General features: G+C 51.1%; 1 protein-coding gene across 4 annotated transcripts in view; it reads left to right on the top strand.

The window, feature by feature from the left end:
* TMEM266 (transmembrane protein 266) overlaps window positions 1-19,734 on the top strand; it is a 199,627-nt gene that overhangs the window by 67,391 nt on the left and 112,502 nt on the right. For all 4 annotated transcript variants that reach the window (XM_067754920.1, XM_067754910.1, XM_067754895.1 and 1 more), the window contains 2 exons: window positions 7,564-7,718; window positions 10,648-10,721. In XM_067754920.1, the coding sequence (XP_067611021.1) occupies window positions 7,564-7,718; window positions 10,648-10,721 (229 nt within the window). The remainder of the gene's footprint in view (window positions 1-7,563; window positions 7,719-10,647; window positions 10,722-19,734) is intronic.

The raw sequence follows: 19,734 nt of genomic DNA, 5'->3' as shown, positions 1-19,734 counted from the left end.
TTGCAGAACGGAAGCTGCTCGTATGGGAACTTCAATTTCTTCAGTTCCCCCAAGGGCTGGGAGAGTCACCTCTGACCTCCAACCTGAGAGTCCTCGTGACTGCAGTGTGTTGTGTGCTCTCATTTCTGGGTGTTTTGTGCTGCTGTGGCTTGCCTCTTGGAATTGGGTACAGGAACAAAGGGGATGCTTGACAGTGCTTTTCCTGCTCTTCTGGTTCTCCCTGCGAGAGTGAGAAAGGAGTACAAGGGTGTCCCTGTGGGTGTTGGGTTGATGGTTCTCATGGGTGGATATTTGTCTCTCTGAAGAAGTTCTGCACATGTGAGCTCATTTCCCTCTCCTGCCTTTTCCTCTCCCTTTATGTGTTTAGCTTTTCAGGGTTGTCTGGGGCAAAGAGCTCATTGCATAGTCTGAATTCACTTATAAGGCTGCAGGCTCCATGCGGATGAAGGCCCTGAGCACTCTCCTGTGCTTAGCGCCCAGTAGAGTGCCTGGCACTTAGTGGGCATGTAATGACTATGTACAGAATGGAATGGATGTTGGAACTGCCCATATTTAGATGATTAATCCCTTTTCTAATGCTCACAGGCCTAAATCATCATAGTAGATATGAATGGTAGCCGTGCAGTAAGCGTTATGTTATGGGCTTTACATATGTTATTTTTAATATTTTAGAACAACAATCCTGCAGTAAGATAGTACTTATTCCCATTTGGGAGCTTAGGAAACTGGGGATCAAAGATCGCACTCAGTGTTCAGGCAGTGGTGGGGCTACAGTTACCACCAAAACCTAGACAGTTGGAAGAGTCTGGCTTTCCCCATTGTTTGTCAACAGAGAAAAAAATAGAAGGAATTGTCTTTTAAAACTACTAGATGAGTTAACGTTTGTAAAGTGCTCGGAATAGCATACGTACATAGTAAGTGCCTTATAAGTGTTTGCTAAATCAATAAAAATAAAACCCAGGTCAGTGCCAGAAGTTGGATTTAAGTCAGCTTCGTGGCTTTCTCTGACAGTATTTTAATCCTTGGGAAAAAATACAGTAAAGAAAAATCAAGTGGGGCCATAGGATGTTCTGACAAAAACACCACCAAGTCTGTGGCTCCAGGCGGCAGGTGTTTAGCGTCACAGAATTGGAGCATCTCAGGGCCTGGACGGGTCTCAACTGCCCAGTCCCGGGGTTTGAACTCGGATCCCAGGTGTCCTTAGAAGACCTATCAGTGAGAATCAAGGGGTCCGTGCACCCCTTGGAATGTTATGCACAGTGTTGTTGTTTTGTGCACTGTTCAGGTATGGGGCCACGGTTTTCATGCCCTGGAGAGCTCTGCAACACAGAAGGGTTCTGAGGCTCTGATCTAGCAGTGCCTCCCAGGGTCGTAGTTGAGGCAGGTTGGGGAGGCTCAGCACCCCAGACTTCATTAAGGCTTCAACTACACGCCCTTTCTTTGGGGACTTAATGGATGGAAATCTCCACTGAGTAGGACTGGCAGGCCATCTGGTCTGGCCACCTACTGGGAAATAAGCTCTTCTGTGATCTTCCGCCTCCTCCAGGGACATCATGACTGTCCCCTGCCTGTGGACTTTGCAGGCAACTTGGGGGTCTCCACAATCCCCATACCTCGCCACCGCCCCTTCCCCCCATCGTGCATCCTCCCAGCCACACCAGCCTGGCAGCCACACTGTGGATTGCCAGGGTGGGAGAAGCCAGACCCCCCCAGGAGCAAACACAGCCCCTGCCATCCTGGCACTGCACAGAGCAATTCTGCTCTACCTTTCAGAACGGGGCTGTTTCAGTGCCAGGCTTGGGAATGCTGCCTGATGGAGCAGTGACCTGGAGCCGCTTCCTTCTGGGCCACTCTCGTGGCTTGACCTCATATAAAGGATTCATCAGAAACTTGCCAGAGTTCATTTTAATATTCTAAAAGTTATCCTCTCAAACTTTTATGAAGACACCTAAGTATAGAAAGCAGAAGAAGTAAGGGTACTCGGCCTCTCCTCCCTCTCCAGGGTTTCTCTGAGGCCGCAGGAGTGACTGGTGCACCCACACAGTAGAACAGTCACCTGCCTGCCAGGAGATGCCATCTGGTTGGTATTTACAGACTTTGGCAGCCGAAGCCGGCCTCCTGGAGCTGTCCCCTCGCTGCCACTGCACCGATAGGAAATTGAGAGACGCCTGCCCTCTGGTGGTGATCCTGGGGATAACACCACCCTGAGAACCAGCTCTAGGGCTTTGATGGGCTGAACGCTCAAGAGATGGAGGAAGGTATCTTTTCTAATTAAAGAGTCAATGCTGATTTCCCTTTTGACCCATTAAACTCCTTGAGTCATTATTTAATCACTCAGGGATATTGTGAAGCTGGAAAGATTCTCTTTTTCTACTAAAACCCAGTCTCCTAGGAATATCTGAGTCATTTGAATTTCAGAGGAAATTTTATTAGTAGCTGGGATTTCCAAACACTGAGGCAGCCAGAAAGTCTTCTGCTTCATCCCAGCCTCTTTTCTGGAGTCTTGGGGTCCATGGTCCTGCTCTTCAAGGAGCTGGAAGCCCAGAGCCTGCTTGGGCTCCGGCTTCAGCCTCAGGTCTGGGCTAAGAAGCCCTCGATGCCCCCAAACACATACACTCAGTCTCAGCGCTACTTTCTGCTCCCCAGGGGGCCTACCCGCTTCCCCCTTCCCTCAGTGTTGGGTCCTGCACCTCGGCCCCAAGGGCTGGCTGGGGACCTGCTTGCCTTCACTGCCTCATCTCTCCTGCACCCAGACTCCCTTTGCCATGCCCTGCCCCCCTCCTGAGCTACCCGTTACCTCTTGTTAAATCCAAAGCAGTGGTTGTCACCTAAATCACCCAGGATCTCACTGAGATGCAGACACTTTTCAGTGGGTATGGGAAGGCCCAAGAGTCCGCATTTCCAACAAGGTCCCACGTGATGCTGATGCTGCTGGTCTGCGGAGCCCACTGAGCATCAAGGAGCAAGGACAGTGGTTCTCAATCTCAGCTGCACATTGGAATCACCTAAGGAGATCAAAACATGCTAAGGCCTGGGTCCCACCCCATAGTGTGTGGTTTGTGTGGTCTGGTGTGTGGCCCAGGCACCGGGATTTTTAAAAGCTCTCTTAGTGGTCCTCGGACCAGCCAGGGTTGAGAACCACTGACCTGGAAACAGATTGCAGCCCCCCTGCCACCACCCCTCAGCCGCTACTGTATCCCTGGACACCATCCTTTCTTGGATGGGTGGTCTCCCTCCATCTGCTTCAGTTGAGTCCTCCCCTGTGTGTATTGTCCTGGGGTTCACATAGAGTGTGTGCAAATAGCACCCCTTGAACTTGTGCACAAAGGGGGTTTCAGGAAGTCACCCCCAGACGGGCATGGTTGAGGGGCTTGTAGTGGAAGGCAGAGCAGAGGTGGGGGGAACCACTGGGCTGGTGCGGGAGTGGAAGCACAGGACCAGGGCAGTGAGCATGGGCTCCACTTTGCAGCTGCCTTGGGCTTTTTTGGGAACTGCCTTGGTTGGTTGCCCCGTGGGCTGTGGGAACACCTGCAACACCTGCTCGGGGTGGGGTTAGGTCAGCTGCCCCCCGCCCTGAAGGGGAAGCCCTTCCGGGTGAGGCCTACCCTGACCACCTAGTTTAAAATGTCACCCTTCATGCCCCCCTTTCCTCCCACAGTACCTACCACCTTGTAGGACACCATCTCGTTTCCTAATTCGTTATGTTTATTGTTTGACTCTCACCCACTGGAATGTCAACTGCCCTAGAGCCGTGGCCTGTGTTGAGCACAGTGCCTGACTAGCACATGGGGTGTCTGGTGTTCACTTGACTTCCAGACGTTCCCCTCCCTGCCTGGTTTCTGAGTCCTGCCACCTTCCTGGCCCCTCCCTGGCTGCTTCCCGAGGCCGAGGAGTGCCGTGGTGCCAGGGCAAGGCTCGCATTGCCAGCTTTGGACTACAGGTCCCCACTTTGCACCGACCGCTTCCCAATAACCAAACCTGGGTCTGCTTAGGAAGTTTTTCTGATCAAACAAGAAAACGAAAAGCAACATCTTTTCTTCTTTTTTCTGGCTGCACCTTGCAGCACGCGGGATCTTAGTTCCCCAACCAGGGATCGAACCCGTGCCCCCTATATTGGGAGCGTGAAGTCTTAGCCACTGGGCCACCAGGGAAGTCCCAAAAGCAACATCTTAACATTTGAAGCCTCAACATAAAATGACTTTTCGTTCCCATGGAGAGGCAGGTCAAGTGTGGAGTCTCCTTTTTAGAGGGAAAGCCTGCCACTTGAAGAAACAAATGGTTTGTTTCATCCCTTTCTCCCCGTGGGACCTTCCTCTCAGGGTAGAAGGCCCGGTCTCTGAGGGATGCACCCCGCGCTTCTGGGATGCACAAGGCACAGGTGAGATCAGGTACCCCGCTTCTCACACTGGACGTGCAGGCGAGTCTTCCTCTGGTTGCTCAGCATGGCAGCAGCCCAGGCAGACGGCTTTGGCACCTGCCCTTTTCGTTTATCACTGCGGAGGGTGCTTGCCTCAGACTTCAGGTGACAGTGAAGTGGCATCAGTATAGGGGCCACAGACGATTGGACTGGGTTTTAGAGAGGATGTGGAATTGGAGCTGGGTCTCCTTTGGGAACCGGGGAGGAGGGCAGGAGGCCGCAGGAAACTTCCAGAGGGAGTGCCGAGGCAGCTGGAGGCTGGGCGAGAACTGGGGTGAGAGGTGCGAAAGATTAAAAATAGGGCCAGCGGAAGGGGGCGGGGATGTCACACTATGGGAGAAGGAGGGGTGACACTCTCGGGATGTATCAGGAGGAGAGGAGTTCAGCCAAGTAATGATGGCCAAAGGTACCTTACAATTCAAAGGGTCTTTCATAGGCAAAAGCATACACAGCTGATAGCACCTGTGGGTGGAGCCTCCAGGATTCTCTGTGCCAGGTAGGGCGCGGCTGTCCCTGACCACTCTGGTCCTTCTTTCCTGGCCTCCTGGACAGACACGCTCAGCCCTCCCACAGGTGTCCTTCACGTGGCCTTTCCTTTCCTGACACTGTCTTCTAATCTGTATCCCAGGGATCCCATGCATTCCTCTGACCAAATCCCAGACACCCTCACCAGGCCCCCTCAAGACCCCTCTGCTCTGAATTTAGGGCTGTCACTTTAGCAAATAAGAATAGAGGACACCCATTTAAATTTGAGTATCAGATAAACAATGAATAAATTTTTTTAGTGTAAGTATATCCTATACAACATTTGGGACATACTTATACTAGAAAATCGTTGATAGGTTGTTTACCTGAGATATAACTGCTTGTCCCGTATTTCCTCTGGCAACCCTACTGAGCTCCACATGGTATCAGTTTGGGGTTTACCCTGTAGCCTGTTGCTTTTGGGTGGCCCTCGTGAACCTGCAGGAAGGTGGAGAGAAGTGGTTCCACGGGGGACTTTGAAACCCATCTGCAGCGCGTGAAGCAGGCCTTCATCGATGGCCTTCTGTCTGGCCTCCGCTCACCTTTGTCCCCCTGTCTTCTGCTTGTCCTCAGTGAGAACCCTCTCTTCTGCCTGGCAGCTCTCCTCGCTTCTCACCCCATGCTCTTGGCCATGGGCGAGGGTGTCCCATCAATCATCCTCTGCTTGTCCAAAAATGCCTCCCTCCTCTTCCCCCATCACCTGAAAGCCAAATTTCCTTGAAGAGCCATGAGCTTTGTCCCACTTTCCAACAGCTGGGGCCTCCTTCAAGCTTTCCCTTGATGGACCGTGGGGAAGAAATCTCCCTGAAGCACCTACGTTATTCCTTCGAGGAGAAGGGAGCACTTCAAGGCAGAGCTCCCCTTTCCAGAGACACCCTCGGGATCTTCAGGGATGGGTACCGGCCGCTTTGCAGCAGGCTCCAGCCAATTGCTCCCTCTGGACAGGAAGGACAGTGGGTGACGGCCGAATCTTTGGGCCATCAGATAATTTATCATCATCATCACCATCACCATCAACTACTTGGTGCTTTACAGGTCAGATACATTTTCTCATTTAACTGTCAATAACCCTGGAGGCTAAGGAGTTTGACAGATGGGGAGGCTGACGTCCGGAGCGCCTTTGACATGGTCCCGGGAGGCTGAAGGCCAAGCCAGCAGTGAGGACTCCCCAGCCAGTGCTGTCTCTGGTGTTCCAGGGCACCTAATTCTTCCTCATCAAGGCAGGCAGGCGGGTCCACTTGTCAACAACCCACCAAGGCAGTGAGGTCTGACTTCACCATCCCCATGCCCCCTTAGAGGCACCCCCTTTCCACCAGGATCTTGTGTTCCTGAAGGGAGTGGATCACATGCCCTAAGGGGCCTACCAGCTCTGAGATTCTGTGCCTTCTCTCCACTTCCAAACCTACTCAGGAAAGATTTCATTGTTGGTGGCCTCATGTCTATGTGTGAACGTTCACGATCATCTAGTCAAAGGTTTCCCAAAAGACGGCCCATAGAGCACTAGTCCCTCCGGGTGCTACATGACAAAAGGGTGTGTGGGCCAGTGAGTTTGGGAAAAACTGATACTGTAATCCCTGTTGGAGCACAGTGATGCATGATAGCATATTAATGGCACTACAAGGTCCTGCAGAGAAAAATAGCCACTTAACTTTTTTTTATAATTTTTTAAAATTTTTATTTATTTTTGCCTGCACTGGGTCTTCGTTCCAGTGTGCAGGCTTTCTCTAGTTGTGGCGAGTGGGGGCTACTCTTCATTGTGGTGCACGGGTTTCTCATCGAGGTGGCTTCTCTTGTTGTGGAGCATGGACTCTAGGCGCATGGGCTTCAGTAGTTGTGGCTCGCGGGCTCAGTAGTTGTGGCTCATGGGCCCTAGAGCGCACGCTCAGTAGTTGTGGCACATGGGCTTAGTTGCTCCGTGGCATGTGGGATCTTCCCGGCCCAGGACTCGAACCTGTGTGCCTTACATTGGCAGGCAGATTCTTAACCACTGAGCCACCAGGGAAGCCCTATCCACTTAACTTTGACCCAAATTTTCTAAAACTTATCTAACCCTAGTAACTTTTTATTGAGTAACAATCATTAACTTTCTGTGGAACTAGCGTTCCTTACAATCTACTTTGAGAAACAGGGATCAGTTCAAATATTTCCTTGTATAGCTGAAAAAACAGAAAATTCACTTACGAATTCATTGAGCATTTATTAGAGGTGGGCTGAGGGTATCCTAAATGCAGAGCCTGTGCTAGGTTCTGAGACCTATGCGGAAGTATAATATAATAAGTGTAATAATAATAATTCATGCAGCACTTACCACATAGCCAGGCTCTCCACTAACCTTTGTGGTCTTCCATCTTTACAAGAAGCCTATGAGATGTGGTTTTGTACCCATTTTAAAGATGAGGAGACTGAAGCACAGGGAGATGCTGTGAGCTGCCCGGGTCAGCCTGCATACCGAGCTCCATCTCTTAATGAGATGTTTCCGGTCTTCATCATTCTACCTAGTGGCCCCTTGAAGAAAGCTGTGTTTCATCAGGAAGCACAGAGCCGGGGAGGTATTGAGAGCAGGGCTGTGGTGGGGACGTCACCCCCTCTCAGTGCCTCCTCCCCCACTTTTGTCCCCGCAGGTCTACCTGGCTGAAGCCGTGCTGTGGGAAGAGAGCAGCCGTGTGGCAGGTATTTTTGCTCAGTGCAAGTGTCAACAGTTTCCTGGTAGCCTGTGTAATATTGGTGGTGATTCTCCTGACTCTGGAACTTCTAATAGATATAAAGCTTCTCCAGTGTGAGTAGCAAGAGAGATACATATGTAAATACATATGATGTCAATATTCCATGTGCATTCATCAGGGGTCCCCAACTAGCAGTGTGATCTGCCCCCAGCCTGACGGCACTGCCCACCCCTGGCCCCATGGCTCATGGGTATGACCACTGGGAGGAAAGCATCTGGCAGCTTCTCTCCCTGCCACCCCCAGCATCGCTTTGCCCCGCTCCGCCCAATGTGGCCTCTTCACTCCCCTTCCCCAGCATTCCGTGATCAGAAACTGATGAGATCCAAAATGTTGGGGACCCCTGTGTGCACCATTTTTTTTATTGTTCCCGTTTGGAATTTTCCAGGTTGGGATTTGCTGTAGCTTAAAGAGAGTTCCCATGTGTGGAGGCGTCTCACCTTGTAGTAACTAATAATGACAGCAGCCACAATGACGCTATGATTCCTTGTATTTTTATCCATCTGTAAGTTGGCAGCGTTATTTATCTATAACGTGATCATTTTGAAAGCACTTCTCCATGTATTTGACCCTAGCAGCAACCCTGTGAGACAGGCAAGACTGGTATTATCCCTTTTTATGGATTTGGGAATTAAGCTTGGGAGAAGTTAGACTTTTCCTAGTTGAGAGGTATTAGAGCTGGGACTTCAAGCCATCAGGCCCGTTTTCTTTCCCAACCTGGTCCTCTGGGTGTTCGTCCTAGTTTCATGTTCACGGGAGCCTGACGCACATGGCAGCAGATAGCTTGTCCGCCACCTCTTCTGTCCTTCCAGGTGTCCCTTGGGAGCACGTCTGTCAGAGCGGAGGGCCCTCTTCCTGCCTCCCACCCTGTAGACCCCTGTTTGGGGCACCAGCAGGGGGCCAAGGGTCTTGACTCTTGGCTTTGGCTGAGTGAGTGGTTTCTGGTAGAGCTCCTGGCTCCCCAGAGGTCCCCCAGTCAGAAGACGGCTCATTCAAGTGCAAATGAAAAAAAGAAATGAAATTGTTGACCCCCCCGCCACCCGAGAGATTTCCTTTCCTGCCATTGGCCAACGTCCAGGACTGTAGATCTGGCCACCCCCGGACCCATTCAGTCATCTTAGACTTGTATTCTCCAATGCCCCCAGACCCTTTACTGGAGTCTGTATTCAGGGTCCGTCCTCTTCAGGGTTCCAAGTCCTATTAGCCTTCCCCGCTCTCTGAGAGAGGACGGCGGGGAGTGCAGAACTGCTTTTGTCTGATAAGCCTCGTTGGCTTTTGTACAGCTGGTGGCCCCTTGGTTCCAATCAAAGTATCTTCCAGCAGAAAGTGACTAGCACCGATTTTACAGTCAACCTGTCTTCAATTAAACCATGTTGTATACTTTCCCTCCTACTCATTGGTATGTCTGCTTTTTATGAGGTCTGACCGTAACAGAGTCATTCTTTCCTGGGTTATACTTGGGGCTCCTGCCCGCTCCGGCATTGAGTAGAACTGAGAACACGGCCGACACTGGAATTTTGCTTAAAACTAAGCATCCAGGAGATTGATTTTGGTGGGAGATCCACTAGCAGCTCATAAAAGGCATCTTAAATTCCATAAAATGCACAATCAGAGATTTATTGCTCTTCTAAAGCAAACCATAAAAAAAGGCACAGGAATTCATTTGAGAAATAATGGGGAGAGATTTTATGCTTCCAGAATCATCTGGAGGTCTCTTCAGAGTCACACAGGCCTTAGCCTCCCGGTTCCCACTCGTATTCATGTGACCCAGGACGGAAAGAATCCACAGTGTGGCAGGACTTGCCTTCTGAGGCTCGTATTGGTCCAAAGCCAGGAACCCCAAAGTCTCCCACTTGGAACCTGTCTTTGAAGCCTCCTTCCCCCAGGACATGCTCCAGGGCCTTGTTTCCACCCACCCCCAGGGCTTGCCGATGTCAGAGCTTTGGGGGAGGCTGTGGGTTCCTCTCTTTCGGCCAGCCCACCCCACTGATAGCTCTGGGCATCTTTCCTTGTCCCCCAGGGGATCTGAGCTGCGTGCTGACCAGAGGGAAGTGTGCTCCCAGCTGCATTCCTGCACCTTGTTTTAGTCCTGCCCCACTGTCCGGGGATGTTCTACCAGTATCTCTTTTAGGCCGGCCCTCTGAGGGGGCATCCCCGCCCACCCACTCTCCATCGGAGCCCACCTGACCTTGTCCTGGGCCCCAGCACCCTACTTTTGGCCTTACTCCCTGATAAACTACGCTCCGCTACAGCTCAGAGGCTGGTCATGGCCCCTGTATTGTGAAAGGGCCTGCCAGAGGTGCTGCCTTAATGCCAAGGATTGCCTGGTGGAAGGGGGGGTGGGAGCTTTCAGTGGCCGATAGCTCTCCCCGCTCATACTCTGGTGTCCGGAGGCGTGGCAGCCCCCAGCTGCTCGCTCTGCCACTTTCGGGAGGCTGACACCCTGCCCCACCACTGGTGTCCTCTCCAGTCCCGGCTCCTGCCTTCTCCCCCAGAAGACCCTGGCTGACGCCGCCGTCTCAGCCACTCAGAATTTTCAGAATGAGAAGAGTAAGCTTGCCTGAAGCCCCACTCACAGTGCACAGTGCTTTGGGGGTGAATTGTGGGGATTTCTGGAAGCTCATCTCGATCTGACCGAAGCTGCCCACCCAGGTCTGAGGTGTCTTCCTGCTCCCTCTGGAAGGCTCCCCTGGAAGGCTTCTTTCTGGGCGCAAAGCCCACGGCGGCTGATGGGACGGAGCTGGAGCTCTGAGAGGCAGCCCGTTGGATGGAGGGAAGAACAGCATCACTGGCCCACCAGCCTCCCACCACCTCCATCACAGACACCCCTTAAAGCTGCCTGGTGTTCTCTGGCCCGAATGCATCCAGTTCTAAATACTCATGCTCCGGGCTCCTGGAGGCCTGCCTCCGCGCTGTGAGGGCCCCTCTACAGTTGCACCTAATTCCTTGCTCCTAAAATTGGCCCCTGTTATTGTGCTTTTGCAGTTTCCAGTGCATTCCAGTTTGCTGGCGTGATACACTGGATCAGTCTGGTCATTCTCTCAGTGTTCTTCTCAGAGGTAGGTCGAGACTTGGGCCCCGTGACCATCTCTTTAGGGCGACTCCTGGCCCGGGGAGACCAAGCTTTATTCTCTAAACACTTTCTAATGACAGACCCTCTGCCAGACTTTGAGTCTGCAAAGAGGGAGACACGATGCAGGGAGCTGAGTTCTGTGCTGGGCCTCAGCGGGTGACCCAGACGGTGAGCAGGTGTCATCCAGGTGAGGGTAGATGGTGACATCTGTGAAGGTGAGACTGAGTGAGACATAGTTGAAGGAGAGCAAATAGTTTGTGTGACCGGTAAGGAGAAGGCGGAGGCCGGGCTGAAGCCCAGGGGGCTGGAGGTGGGGAGACTGATTAGGACGCTGTGGCCATGGTCCTGGGTACATAGGTGACTTGCCCCTCGGGGCCGAGGCCCAGGGGGCAGAGAGGGCGGAGTCACAGGGCTGGGCAGTGGACTGGACCCAGTACTTCAGTGGGTACACGGTCTGGCTAGACTGAGCTGTGCCCCCTCTGTGGGAGCAAAGGGGCACGTGTCTGGGATGAGGGAGCATGGGTGCCCTTCGCCGTTGCTAGAGCCAGCTGATGAAGCCCGAGTCCGTATCTCTATGTGTGAGGTAAGAGGGAAAAAGCACCTGGAAGCTCGTGGACCCTGGGTTTTGGTGGGAGCTGATAGCCCTGAGTGGGTCTGAAATGTGTGGGAACAGTTCCCCCACCTTGACATGGGGGTGAGTGATGCGTCCTCTGAGCAGCTCCCAGCCTCTCACAGTGACCCCCTGGCCTGTGTTTCAGGGGCATTGACTTGGGGCTGCTCCCGGCAGGGTCTTCAGGGGAAGCCGAGAAGACTGGGCTTCATCCTATGTGTGGTGGCGGGTCTTTGAAGGACTGGAGAGTTTTGTGTGGAAATCCTGTTCCTCCTAACAGAAGACGGGCCCAAGTCAGCTGGCCACTGGCCCACTCCCTGTGTGTGCCCTCGGCCCCACGACCACAGGTCCAAATTAGCCCATGCAGAGCCCCAGTGGGGCCTTTCAGCATGGTCAGCAACCGTGGGCGGAAAGAAAGGAATACGGTACAGAGCCTGCTGGGGTGGCATGTATGCCTGCACGTGTGCACGTGCGCACGCACACACACACACACGCACGCAGCTTACACCAGCAAGGGTCTCAGAGGCAGAGGGGCCTCTGAGTCCCAGAGCCCAGCGGGGCCTTGAAGGAGGAAGGATGCTCCGGGAGAGCAATGCTGTGTGTGGAGGTACGGAGGAAAAGTTTTTTGTACTGTGATCAGGGAGCCCAAGGAGTTAGGCACCCCAGGGTCCTCCTGGGCCGGCTCTGACCCCATCTAATGGCACGCACTTTCTCTCTCAGACTCAGGGGAGGCCTGGGCCTCAGGCCTTGAATCCAGAATCCTGAGTCTGGGTGTGGGGTGTGGTGGGGCTGGTCAGCAGGCATTCCAAGCATGGAACATTCTTTCCCAGGCCTCGGCTCCCGCAGCCCACGGGGTTGGCAGGCGAGGACTCCGACACTGCCCTTCCTGGGAAGCGTCCCTAACAGCTCGCCGAGGTCATTGCCCTGGAGGCGCCTCAGACCCTCGAATAGTGCCTGCTCCCCAGCCTGCTGCCCCTTGGAGGGTCCTGCCCTCCTGGCCCCCTTTGTCTCCGCTCACTGGGATTCCCTCCCATGCACACATGGGCTGTGGCCAGATGTCTCCTTGATGCAAACCTTGGAAAATGTGCCATGTGTCTGTGACTGCCAACAAAAATGTTTAATCAGTTGCTGCGGTTCTTCCATCTATCCCTCTGCTTTCGTTTTATTGGCTTTGCAGAATTTATCACCCAGTGTTAATTTGGCATTCCCTTCCTGTCACTGCCGAAGACGAGCCACCTGAAACAGACAAGCGACAGTGCAGAGGAATGGCGGCCTCAGATCCCCCCCCTCCGCCCCCCCCCCCACGCCACGGAAGAGTCTGGGCTTCCCACAGGCTCAGCAGGGAGAGCTGGGGGCTGGCGGAGGATGACTGTGACCTTGGACCTGGTTAGAGATGGTGAGGGTGGGGGTGGAGCTGTAAGGTGAGAGTAACAGAGGAGTAACAGAGGAGTAACGGGGTAACAGGAGTAACAGAGGGGTAACAGAGGAGTAACAGAGAGGTAATAGAGGCGTAACAGGAAAGTAACCAGGGAGACCTGCCACCCCCAGTACACCCAGCCCAGCGTGAGCAGAGGGGCTGGTACCCAGTGATCTCGTGAGGAGGCAGCCCAGCTAGCAAGCCGGTGTTTCCACGGACCTCCCAGGAGAACCTAGCATCCGAAGAGGTTAGAACAGTCCCATAGAGGCCCCCTCCCCCTGCTCCCCGGAGGGCTGGAAATGTGCGAAGGTGTCTGTGATTCTCACAATGACTGGGGCACAGTGACTCCCTCTTTCTAGTGGGAAGGGCCAGGGCAGCCAAACATCCCTCAGCCACAGAGCAGGCCCTGCGTTATTTGCCTGCTGAAAATGCCAGCAGTGTCCCTTTAAAACCACATGGACGAGGACGGCAGCCCAGGGTCACACAGCCAGTTCCCACCAAAAGCGGCCCAAGGCTCTGGACTCTTCGTCTGGTCCGTCACCACTGCATCCTCCCCATGGCCCTAGTGCCGGCAGGTGGGGAGCAGACCAAGTATCTGGGGGAAGGGCCTGGACCAGCAACTGAGAAAGAAAAAGCCCAGCCCTGGAATACCTCTGACTACAAACCCAGCACAACTGGCACGCCGCCTCACCTAGGGAGAAGCGAATGCCACCCCTTCGGGGCTGGCCTTTCTTCCTCTGGGAAATGGCTGCAGGCCAAGGGTGGGGGTCAGTCCGAGCCAGATGGCTTAACATGGGTGTGGTGTCACAGGCAAATTCCAAGAAAGTCCAACCCAAAGGACTCCTGATTCCAGGCAGCCTTTCACCTTGTGCTGAGGGATATTCCACCCCTTGTCTCAACTGAGCTTTAGGACAGCCCCTGAATTGGGCGGGACACTGTGAGTTAGGAAACTGAGGCCTATAGGAGGAGCAGAAACCGGCCAGGCCTGCAGGTGGGACAGATGCAGGCCTCGGGGTGGGTGTGCAGTGGGCCAGCCCATCCTTGCCCATCTCAGAGCTCTGAGGGCGGCTCCAGGGAAGATGCCCCGGAGGACAGAGCTAGGCCCACAGAAGAGAAGTGCAGGGCTGGTTTGGCCTCAGTTTGAGGACATCTATTCAAATAGGCCAAGCTATTCACCAGTGAGGCAGGTGAGAGCAGGCGCCCCGCACCCAGTCAGGCTGTGTGGGTGCCCGACAGGGGCCCGAGGTGACAATGGGTGCCTGGGAGGCTTCTGGGTCCTGCCGTGCTAGGTCAGGCAGGGTCATCCCACTTCCATGGGGCCCTGCAGCACCGAGATGGGGCAGAGCCTTCGGAATCCAGATGGAGAATTATGCTAACGGTGTTTCCAAAGTGCCCCCCTGCCCTTGTCTGAGACCAGGCCCAGCAGCCACTTGCCACCAGGGAGGCCAGCAACTTCTCTTCCTGAGACCGCATGAGGCCTTGGGGCCCGGCCAGGCTGGGCTACCCTGCAGCAGGGCCTTAGTAAAGGTCATGGGGTGTCGGCCCCATCCCCTAACTGGGGTGGAGATGCAGAGAGGCCCTGCTCTTCCTGGGAGAGGAGAAAGCCAACCCAGGGCCGGCCTTCTAGACAGGAGCCTCAAGGCAGCGGCTGCAGCTGCTGCGTCCTCTTCCTCATCCTCCTCCTAGTTATTATTATTAGGATTCAGTGGAGGTGAAATTTACATAACAAAACATTTTAAAGGTTCAGTGGCATTTAGCACACACACAGTGTTGTGTGACCATCACCCCTTCCTAGTTCCAAAGCATTTTCATCACCCCCAAAGGAGACTCTGTCCCCATTAAGTGGCCACTCCCCCATCCCCCCTTTTCCCCAGTCACTGCCAACCACTAACCTGCTTTCTGTTTCTATGAACTTAACTCTTCTGCATATTTCATATAAGCAGAATTGTATGATGTATGACTTTTTTTTTTTTTTTTTTTTTTGTGGTATGCGGGCCTCTCACTGCTGTGGCCTCTCCCGTTGCGGAGCACAGGCTCCGGACGCGCAGGCTCAGCGGCCACGGCTCACATGCCCAGCCGCTCCACGGCACATGGGATCCTCCTGGACCAGGGCACGAACCCACGTCCCCTGCATCGGCAGGTGGACTCCCAACCACTGCACCACCAGGGAAGCCCGATGTATGACCTTTTGTGTCTGGCCCTTTCATGCAGCACAGTTTCAAGTTCATCCACGTTGTAGCATGCATCAGTGCCTTGTTCCTTTTGATGTCTCGATACTATTCCATTGTATGGATAGACCACATTTTGTGTATCCACCTGTCAGTTGATCAAGGTTTCCTTTGACATCAGCTATTAGGGCCACCTCGTTCTCCCCGGCACTGTCTCTTAAAGTTGTCCTCGGCTGCGCTGGGTCTCGAGGGAGTCTGGCCTGCTGGGTTACCTGTGCTGTGTGCCAGCGAGGGCCGTTGCCAAACTAAACTGAGCCAGGGCCTCCCTCATCTGTGCACATCAGCAGCCACCCCAAGATTCTGGATCTGTGAGGGGTCCCTCTCCTGCCTGCTCCCTCCTCCCAGGGGGGCCCTGGTGAGCCTCAGTCATCAGATGGAAGGCAAGAGGGTTGTGCTTCTTTTTTTTTTAATTTATTTTTTATTTTATGTTGGAGTATAGTTGATTAACAATGTTGTGGTAGTTTCAGGTGTACAGCAAAGTGATTCAGGTATACATATACATGTATCTATTCTTTTTCGAATTCTTTTACCATTTAGGTTGTTACATAATACTGAGCAGAGTTCCCTGTACTATACAGTAGGTCCTTGTTGGTTATCCATTTTAAGCATAGCAGTGTGTACATGTCAATCCCAAACTCCCTAACTATCCCTTCCCCCTGGTAACCATAAATTCCGTTCTCTAAGTCTGTGAGTCTGTTTCTGTTTTGTAAATAAGTTCACTTGTATCATATAAGCAATATCATATGATATTTCTCTTTCTCTATCTCACTTACTTTACTCAGTATGACAATTTCTAGGTCCATCCGTGTTGCTGCAAATGGCATTATTTCATTCTTTTTATGGCTGAGTAATACTCCATTGTATATATGTACCACATCTTCTTTATCCATTCATCTGTTGATGGAATTTAGGTTGCTTCCATGTCTTGGCTATTGTAAACAGTGCTGCAAAGAACTTTGTGGTGCTGTATCCTTTCAGACCATGTTTTTCTCCAGATATATATCCAGTAGTGGGATTGCTGGGTCGTATGGTAGTTCTATTTATAGTTTTTTAAGGAACCTCCATACTGTTCTCCACAGTGGCTGTATCAATTTACATTCCCATCAACAGTGCAAGAGGGTTCCCTTTTCTCCACACCCTCGCCAGCATTTATTGTTTCTAGATTTTTTGATGATGGCCATTCTGACTGGTGTGAGGTGATATCTTATTGTAGTTTTGATTTGCATTTCTCTAATGATTAGTGATGTTGAGCATCCTTTCATGTGTTTGTTGGCCATCTGTATATCTTCTTTGGAGAAATGTCTATTTAGGTCTTCTGCCCATTTTTGAATTGGGTTGTTTGTTTTCTTGATATTGAGCTGCATGAGCTGCTTGTAAATTTTGGAGATGAATCCTTTGTGAGACGGCGAACTTAATCGATGAATGTTTTGTGTGTTCTGACTGCTCCACCCACCAGCTGTTCCCCAGTCTCTCTCCCTTCCCTCAGCCTCTCTATTCACTGAGACACAGTATTGAAATCAGGCCAGTTAATAACTCTGTAACGGCCTTTAAGTGTTCAAGTGAAAAGAAGAGTCACACATCTCTCACTTTAAATCAAAAGCTAGAAATGGTGAAGCTTAGTGAGGAAGGCATGTCAGAAGCAGAGACAGGCCAGAAACTAGTCCTCCTGCATGAAACAGTTAGCCAAGTTGCGAATACAAAGGAAACTTTCTTGAAGGAAATTAAAAGTGCTACTCCAGTGAACACACGAAGGCTGAGAAAGGGAAATAGCTTTACTGCTGCTATGGAGAAAGTTGTAGTGGCCTGGATAGAAGATCAAACCAGCCACAACATTCCCTTAAGTCAAAGCCTACTCCAAAGCAAGGCCCTAATTCTGTGAAGGCTGAGAGAGGCGAGGAAGCTGCAGAAGAAAAGTTGGAAGCTAGCAGAGTTTGGTTCATGAGGTTGATGGAAAGACGCCATCTCCATTACGTAAAAGTACCTAGTGAAGCAGCAAGTACTGATGCAGAAGCGGCAGCGAGTTATTCAGAAGATCTAGTTAAGATCATGAATGAAGGTGGCTACGCTAAACAAAGGACTTTCAATGCAGACGAAACAGGCTTCTACCGGAAGAAGATGCCATCTAGAACTTTCATAGCAAGAGAGGAAAAGTCAGTGCTGGCTTCAAAGCTTCAAAGGACAGGCTGACTCTCTTGTTAGGGACTTAGGCAGCTGGTGACTTTAAGCTGAAGCCAATCCTCATTTACCATTCTGGAAATCCTAGGGCCCTTAAGAATCATGCTAAGTCTACTCTGCCTGTGCTGTAAAATGGAACAACAAAGCCTGGATGGCAGCACATCTCTTTACAGTATGGTTTACTGAATATTTTAAGCCCACTGTTGATACCTACTTTCTTTCCACATATTACTGCTCACTGGCAATGTGCCTGGTCACCCAGGAGCTCTGACGGAGATGTACAAGGAGATTCATGTTGTTTTCATGCCTGCTAACATCTATTCTGCAGCCCATGAATCAAGGAGTAATTTTGACTTTTTGGTCTTATTCTTTGAGAAATACATTTTGTAAGGCTCTAGCTGCTACAGATAGCGATTCCTCTGATGGATTTGGGCAAAATAAATTGAAAACCTTCTGGAAAGGATTCACTACTCTGGATGCCATTGGGAACATTCATGATTCATGGGAAGAAGTCAAAATAGCAGCATTAATGGGAGTTTGGAAGAGGTTGACGCCAGCCCTCATGGATGACTTTGAGGGGTTCAAGACTTCAGTGGAAGAAATAACTGCAGATGTGGTAGAAGTAGCAAGAGAGCTAGACTTAGAAGTGGAGCCTGAAGATGTGACTGAATTACTGCAGTCTCATGATGAAACTTTAATAGGTGAGGAGTTGCTTCTTATGGGTGGGCAAAGAAAGTGGTTTCCTGAGATGGAATCTACTGCTGGTGAAGATTGCCGAAACGACAACAAAGGATTTAGAATATTGCATAAACTTAGTTGATGAAGCAGCAGCAGGGTTTGAGAGGATTGACTCCAATTTTGAAAGAAGTTCTACTATGGTAAAATGCAATCAGACAGCATTGCCTGCCGCAGAGGAATCATTCGTGAAAGGAAGAGTCAATCCAAGCAGCGAACTTCTTGTTATCTTATTTTAAGAAATCACCGCAGTCACCCAACCTTCAGCAAACACCGCCCTGATCAGTCAGCAGCCATCAACATCGAGGCAAGATCCTCCACAGCGAAAAGATTACAGCTTGCTCAAGACTCAGGTGGTTAGCATTTTTTAGCAATAAGTATGTTTTAACCAAGGTATATACGTTATTTCTTTAGACATAATGCTATTGCACACTTAATAGACTACAGTGTAGTGTAAACATAACTTTTATATGCACTGGAAGTCAAAAAATTCCTGACTTGCTTTATTGCAATATTCACTTTTAAAAATATATTTTTAATTGATTGAAGTATAGTTGATTTACAGTGTTTTGTTAATTTCTGCTATACAGCAAAGTGATTCAGTTATACATATATATACTTTTTAATATTCTTTTCCATTATGGTTTATCATAGGAATTTTTTTTTTTTTCGGTTCGCGGGCCTCTCACTGTTGTGGCCTCTCCCGTTGCGGAGCGCAGGCTCTGGACGCACAGGCTCAGCGGCCATGGCTCACGGGCCCAGCCGCTCCGCGGCACGTGGGATCTTCCCGGACCGGGGCACGAACCCGTGTCCCCTGCATCGGCAGGCGGACTCTCAACCACTGCGCCACCAGGGAAGCCCCAATTATAGGATTTTTAAAAATAAATTTATTTATTTACTTGTCTATTTATTTTTGGCTGTGTTGGGTCTTCGTTGCTGTGCGTGGGCTTTCTCTAGTTGCGGCGAGCGGGGGCTACTCTTCGTTGTGGTGCACGGGCTTCTCGTTGCAGTGGCTTCTCTTGTTGTGGAGCACAGGCTCTAGGCACGCGGGCTCTGTAGTTGTGGCCCACGGGCTCTGGAGCACAGGCTCAGTAGTTGTGGTGCACGGGCTTAGTTGCTCTGCGGCATGTGGGATCTTTCCAGACCAGGGCTCGAACCCGTATCCCCTGCATTGGCAGGTGGATTCTCAACCACTGCACCACCAGGGAAGTCCCCTATCATAGGATATTGAATATAGTTCCCTGTGCTATACAATAGAACCTTGTTGTTAATCCATCCTATATATAATAGTTTGCATCTGCTAATCCCAATCTCCCAATCCTTCCCTCCCCACCCATCTCCCCCTTGGCAACCACAAGTCTGTCCTCTATGTCTGTGAATCTGTTTCTGTTTCCTAGATATGTTCATTTGTGTTGTATTTTAGATTCCACATGTAAGTGATATCATATGGTATTAGTCTTTCTCTTTCTGACTTCGCTTAGTATGATAATCTCTAGGTCCATCCACGTTGCTGAAAATGGCATTATTTCATTCTTTTTTTATGGCCGAATAATATTCCACTGTATACGTGTACCACATCTTCTTCATCCATTCATCTGTTGATGGACATTTAGGTTGCTTCCATGTCTTGGCTGTTGTGAATAGTGCTGCTGTGAACGTAGGGGTGCATGTGTCTTTTCGCATTATAGTTTTGTCTGGATACATGCCCAGGAGTGGGATTGCTTGATCATATGGCAACTCTATTTTTAGTTTTCTGAGGAGCTACCATACTCAATATTCGCTTTATTGAGGTGGTCTGGAACTGAACGTGCAATATCTCCAAGGTGTGCCTGTA

Source organism: Pseudorca crassidens, chromosome 1, assembly GCF_039906515.1.
Source record: "Pseudorca crassidens isolate mPseCra1 chromosome 1, mPseCra1.hap1, whole genome shotgun sequence".
Lineage (NCBI taxonomy): Eukaryota > Metazoa > Chordata > Mammalia > Artiodactyla > Delphinidae > Pseudorca > Pseudorca crassidens.
This window is presented reverse-complemented; position numbering and strand designations above follow the sequence as displayed.